This window comes from Mytilus edulis, chromosome 6, assembly GCF_963676685.1.
Source record: "Mytilus edulis chromosome 6, xbMytEdul2.2, whole genome shotgun sequence".
Lineage (NCBI taxonomy): Eukaryota > Metazoa > Mollusca > Bivalvia > Mytilida > Mytilidae > Mytilus > Mytilus edulis.
In genome coordinates, this window is record NC_092349.1 from 68,087,457 (window position 1) to 68,093,807 (window position 6,351).

Below are 6,351 nucleotides of genomic sequence, written 5' to 3' on the forward strand. Positions count from 1 at the left end.
AAAACCGAATGAATTTGAAACGGAAAGAAAGAGCCAGTTTATTTTTCCTTCACAAATGCCTTTCGGCATATATTATAAAATTGAAAATGAAAATGCGGAATGTGTCAAAGAGACAACAACCCGATAATAGAGCAGACAACAGCCGAAAGCCACCAATGGGTCTTCAATGCAGCGAGAAACTCCCGCACCCGAAGTTTGACTATCATTGTTTATGCCTTTACAATAGCACTATAAGCACCACTTCTTTGCATATGATTTGATAGTTTGGAAACAACACAAATATATTCTTTATTTATTTTATTGATCAATTGTGATATTGTTATCAGATGAAGCCTTTATAAAGATTCATTACTTGTTTCGTTCAGACCCCGTTTGCCTTGATGAGCACATTGGCATTGTCCATACATGCTATTACTTGGTGTCCTATGATCATGGTTGTGCTCGGAGTCACAGTTGACTACCTCCCATGTTGTTTCTGGATTGTTCCATCCCATTCCTGTTACTTGGCTTCTTCCATTTTCCAAATCCAAGTGAAGTTCGTATCCATATTTGTTATGACCACCGTATTGTGACCCTTGGTTGCACCAGTCTTGATTTGGGTATATGTTCGGACATAGATTTGTGATCATGAAGGTTTTAGATAGTCCTTCACGAACTGGTCCTCCCTGGCCTGGAACGTATCCCCCTACAATGCAAACATAATAGCATACCGTCACATAATCATAACCTTTAAAAATGAACCAGCAACATATATGAAATCTCAATTGGGTTTTTTTTTTTGGGGGGGGGGGTCACTTCCTATATACAAGGTGATATAACTAAACGTTTTCAAGCTTGAAATGATGTGAATAGTTCGGAAAAACTGTCAGAATTATATAATAAGTCAACAAAGTTACCCATAACGGCTTCGTCTGTCATCTTTCTTGGTGTTCCCGGCTGTTATTATAGCTGGGTTTTTTTTAAGTAGCCATCCCGCCCCCCCCCCTCCCCCCCCCGCCCGACCACAAATGAGACTCGAATCAATCTTCATATTCAAGCCTGGACAATGAAGTTATGTCAAACCTCCCTTACCTCTTAAAAATTGTATTCCTACCATTACATATTGTATAAACAATCGTGGGAAACTGGAAGCACCGCTTTAGGTCAGACGTTTTGGACTAAGCATCGTTAATGCCTAGAACATTTTCCTATCCATTCTAGGTATATTTCGAATTCCAGGTCATTAACCTAATAAAAATATATCTTTAATACTATTCATAATAGCACTTTCTTTCCTTTTTCGGCATGTCCTGCCAATCCCTTAAGGACTTTTTAATGTAGTATGTGTCCTTAACTGCGGCCTCGATCGTACCTGTTGGAGGTTTCTTACAGAAATAGTTTTCGCGCACGCACGTTGATGGACTAGTTTGCCCTAAACAGTACTATCTGCCAATATTTTCTTCCTCCAAAAATCTATCAACGTTAAATATTTGATCCATGCATAATCATCATTGGTTTGATATAATTTTTATACAAGTTAGGTATAAGAATAAACACAGAATAAATTGGTCCGGCTTTGTTCACTGAAATATTATCGATCTAGTGCAATGTTTTGGTAAATAAACTCATCATAGATACCAGGGTTGAAACTTTATATTTACGCCAGACGCGCGTTCCGTCTACAAAAGACTCATCAGTGACGCTCGAATAAAAAAATGTTAAAAAGGCCAAATAAAGTACGAAGTTAAAGAGCATTGAGCACCAAAAATTCCTAAAAGTTTTGCAAAATACATGTACAGCTAAGGTAATCTATACCTGAGGTAGAAAAGCCTTAGTATTTCAAAAACTCAAAGTTTTGTTAACAGTTAATTTATGATTATGAACATATCATTGATAACTCAAGTCAACCCAGAAGTGCTGACTACTCGGCTGGTGATACCCTCGGGGAAATGCAAAAAATAAATAAGTTTTTAACGGTATTGAACTTGATAATACCTGTTGTTGTTAGTTTTATGCATTGGCCACAGTGCTGTCCACACCATCCTTTGTTACCACTATCAAAGTACATCTGACTAGCAGCGGCAACAAAACTTCCAGCGTTCCAGCCAAATTGAGCGTCACCACTTGCTGGTCCACAACCACAAGCTCCCTTGTGCGAATCGTGGTAGTTGGTAGTTGAAGCGCATGATTTGCCATTATACCTTCTTGGGTTACCAGAACATTTCTGATTGGCCGAAACACTGTACACTGAAAATTTACATACTCTTTTGTTAAAATGATTTGATAATATATGTCTGTTGCTTTTATAGTGCTATTAGAGTTTTAACTTGAAATATTGAAGTGTTTCTTTAAGCTGGATACAACAGAGCAGTAATAAGGGCTAGATCGCACTCCCTCTCTCCCTCTTTTCAGCAATTAAGGTGGTACCTAACACTACAGGGAGATAACTCTATAAAATCAGCTAAACGTTTTAATTACGTTGTGTTGTAAATGGAATATTAAGCTTCTCAATGATCAAAATTGGTGGGTGTCAAATTGCTATATAACCAGTGTAATATTTCTGACAAAACTGTTGGTTCAAAATTTTTTAAATTTTTATATTTTTGTTAAAGTGTCAAAGTAAATACTTTGACAAAATTTTATGAAAATTAAACGAGCCAAATTAATTTTAGTGAAAGTGTTGGGTACCACCTTAAAACGTGAAAAATAGTGGCCTGATGTATGCTTTTAAAATAAAAGATGAGTTAATATGAGGGCCCTCGTGGGGTTTTTGATTATGGTGATTATGTGATTACTAGGACCCCCCCCCCCCCCCCATGAGGGGCCTCTAATATGGCAGGCAGCAAACGACGACAACCACTAAATTACTGCTCCTGGCTTGCAGCAAACGACGACAACCACTAAATTACTGCTCATGGCTTGCAGCAAACGACGACAACCACTAAATTACTGCTCCTGGCTTGCAGTAAACATGTCAGCTATGTGGCGGAGTTAAACATGTTTATGAGCGCTTAACTTTCCAAATACATGGAGCAGCATAACATAGAATAGAATAGAATAGAATATTTTTACTTCCCAAATTACAGGGCCAATAAAGGGCATAAATCAGATACAATTGATTTACATAATTGGTAACAACAACAATAATAGAGGCATATACATATATATTTGGAATGTAAGCATTGGTCAGAATCAAGCTAAAAACCACGTATATATTGTGAATAAAAGAATAATAAAATTACATTATATATGTATTTATTCTCAAATTATTTACTTGACTTAGTGTCAGTGTTCATACCTGATCTCCTTAATCCAAAACAGTCACAAATATAACAGCCCAGTTTTTCCATAAGAGTAACATTTTCATAGCATAAAAACAAACCGTAAAAATCGGATCATGCTAATACATCCCATTTCATTTCATTGTGAACATAAATTATAGTTTTGTTTATTATACAAATAATGCATTTGTTAAAGGCTTGAAGGATTTTTCGAAGACGAGAGTTTTCTTCTGGGTTTTTTTTCCTATTGTCTATATGGGGTTCAGCTATGTAATTTTCTGTTGTTTCTATGGGGTTTAGCTATGTAATTCTCTGTTGTTTCTATGGGGTTTAGCTATGTAATTTTCTGTTGTTTCTATGGGGTTTAGCTTTGTAATTTTCTGTTGTTTCTATGGGGTTTAGCTATGTAATTTTCTGTTGTTTCTATGGGGTTTAGCTATGTAATTTTCTGTTTATATATGGGGTTTAGCTATGTCATTTTCCGCGAGGAGACTTTGATCATAAGAATTTGAACACCATATTTCTTCTTTTCCTTCATAATAATGTTTCGTTTGAAATAATCTAACCTTAAGGCACAACATTGACCATATATTAATGAGGGGTCTGATGGGTTATTTTCGTTCTTCGTGATCGGCGCATTTTCGCTATCGTGATCCGTTTTTCTACAGATTTTTTATTTTTTTATATTTTTGTGATCCGTGATCATGGAAATTTATTTTCTGTGAATCGTGATTGACAAAAAAATCAACTCGTGAATCGTGATGAGACAACCCCCCCCCCCCCCCCCCACCACCACCACCACCACCACCACCACCACCAGGCCTCTCATTAATAAATCAATCAACTGATTAATAACAACAGTCTCTGTATCATATTAGGTAAGAACAGCATTCTATAACGGATGTGGTATGATGTAGGTGCTACCATATGACTTCACGAATATTATTCGTGCATGTTTATTTTACTTGTCAATTTTTGGGGGGAACTGTACAAACTAGCAGAGAAAATACATACTCCAATTATAAGATGTGCGCGAATTGAACATAAGAATAAGAAGAATGCATCTTTTTAGTGTGATTTTAAAAATTCCGAAAAGAACAACTGCATGTACTGATTTTGTGTCATGGATGGAAACCCCATATCCGTTGTTTTTCCATTATAAAAACTTGCTTCGTATTTTAACACGTCATGCTGTTAAAGATGTTTTAGCACCATAGTGGTATTGAACCAGACTGAGCCTTTATCCAACCTTCGGGAGCAGTCTATGGCAACATCAAAGAGAACAGACAGTTTGAGTCATCTGCGTTTTAATTCATGAAAAAATTATAACTTAAGACTAGCTTAAATTAACCGAGCAGATCCAGGATTCTTGAAAGGAAATATTATTCCATAAAAGTGAACCTATATCATGTGTTGTATATGTCAAATATAAAGATTTTGACGATCGTATGCATAAAAAAAATATATATATCACGATCAAGATGGGCTAATTTTGCCAACATTGTAACGTATTTTTTACATTAAATTACCAGTAAGTTTAAAAATAAAAAAATCTTGTACTTGATACTGACCATACAGATTTTCAATTCAAATTCTAAAACGTTCAAAGCCAGAAAAAAAGACTTAAAAAACGTTACATTAATTTAAGACCATATGGCCTTAACGCATTACTGAATTCTAAATCAGCAGCTGCAAAATCAATGCACTTATGAATTCAGAAAACCGTACATATGAAATTCAGATTGTAATTGCGTACAAATGTCAAATTGTGGTGTGCCACTTTGGGAATGGTCTTAACCGATAAACATTTCTCAATATTCGTAATTTTCCGCAGATTTTTTTCTATGTTTGGCAAAACGAAGTAGCAGTTTATAAGGAGACCCCCTAATTGACGTAACAGCTGGACTTCTGGTCGTTTAAAAAACGATTGTAAGCAAGTTGCATTGTACTTACCGAGAACGAGAAGAGACAACGCCAAGTATTTCATATTTTCCTGAGATCTGTGCAACTTTTGATAAAGCAGAAATAGTTGACGAAGGTTTTATAAGTAGTGTTCTTATCGTTCCAGATCAGGGCTATCTCTCTGATTGTCTTATAAAACCAAACAGGATAGTTCAGAGGTGAAATAGTGTAACGTTAGACTATAATTTGGTCTATATTGAAAGCAAATATAATTGCACACATAAATGTGACATGATTCTTCTATTTCATAAAGCAAACGAAAATGTACAACACATTATATAGAAAATTGCTTTACTTTATTGTTATCTATTCGAATGCAGAGGTCGACTTTTAAAAACATAATTCGAAAATTACCGGGTATGTTATTTGAAAATATTTCGAATATGCCTGAATATCACCTTCTGATTCATAATCATTCTGTGGAAAATTCTAATTAGGGATTGTTATGCCCCATCTACGATAGTAGAGGACCATTATGTTTTCTGGTCTGTGCTTCCGTTCGTGCGTTCGTTCGTCCGTCCGTTCGTTCGTCTGTGCGGCCGTTCAGGTTAAAGTTTTTGGTCAAGGTAGTTTTTAATGAAGCTGAAGTCCAATTTTAATGCCAAATTAGATTATTACCCAATTTTTACAGTCCATGGAACATGGAAAAGGATGGTGCGAGTGGGGCATCCGTGTACTTTGGACACATTCTTGTCATGTATCGTTTAAGATAATAAACTGATTATTTTAGCCCATTAATAAGAAAGACCAATTTTAAAATAAGAGATCTGCAAGTTTGAAAATACGCCAAATCAACAGATTGGATTAAAGGCTTATTGGATAAGCATTGATTGGGGGAAATGACACAATTCGACCTCTAGGCTCATGATATCTTTTTAACAAACCAACGATTATCCATTGCTGTTTGGTTTGGTATGCACGAAAAACTTTTTGATTACCTTTTCATTGGCGGATCCAGGGGGGTCCGGGGGTTGGAACCTCCCCCCTTTTTGTTTGACGATAAATGATGATCAATGATCAATAGGGACATGTAGTTGGAACCCCCCTTTTCCCTTTGTCCTGGGTTAAGAACCCCCTTTTTTTAAATGGCTGGATCCGCCCCTGCTTTTAAGATCCCTCTTTATATTAA

General features: G+C 36.1%; 1 protein-coding gene across 1 annotated transcript; it reads right to left on the minus strand.

The window, feature by feature from the left end:
• Window positions 1-282: 282 nt before the first annotated feature.
• LOC139528224 (endoglucanase) lies at window positions 283-5,360 on the minus strand. The gene is made up of 3 exons (XM_071324109.1): window positions 5,214-5,360; window positions 1,975-2,226; window positions 283-685 (listed from the first exon to the last, which is right to left on the minus strand). The coding sequence occupies exons 1-3, from the start codon at window positions 5,245-5,247 to the stop codon at window positions 336-338; spliced, it is 636 nt and encodes a 211-aa protein (XP_071180210.1). The 5' UTR covers window positions 5,248-5,360; the 3' UTR covers window positions 283-335.
• Between the last annotated feature and the right edge of the window lie 991 nt (window positions 5,361-6,351).

What these genes read in the sequence shown, in the direction of transcription:
- LOC139528224 (XM_071324109.1), bottom strand. Translation starts at nt 5,247, where the DNA reads ATGAAATACTTGGCGTTGTCTCTTCTCGTTCTCG. An exon ending in GTTGTCTCTTCTCGTTCTCG is followed by an intron (nt 2,227 to 5,213) that starts GTAAGTACAATG and finishes GTAAATTTTCAG; the next exon opens with TGTACAGTGTTTCGGCCAAT. An exon ending in CATAAAACTAACAACAACAG is followed by an intron (nt 686 to 1,974) that starts GTATTATCAAGT and finishes TTTGCATTGTAG; the next exon opens with GGGGATACGTTCCAGGCCAG.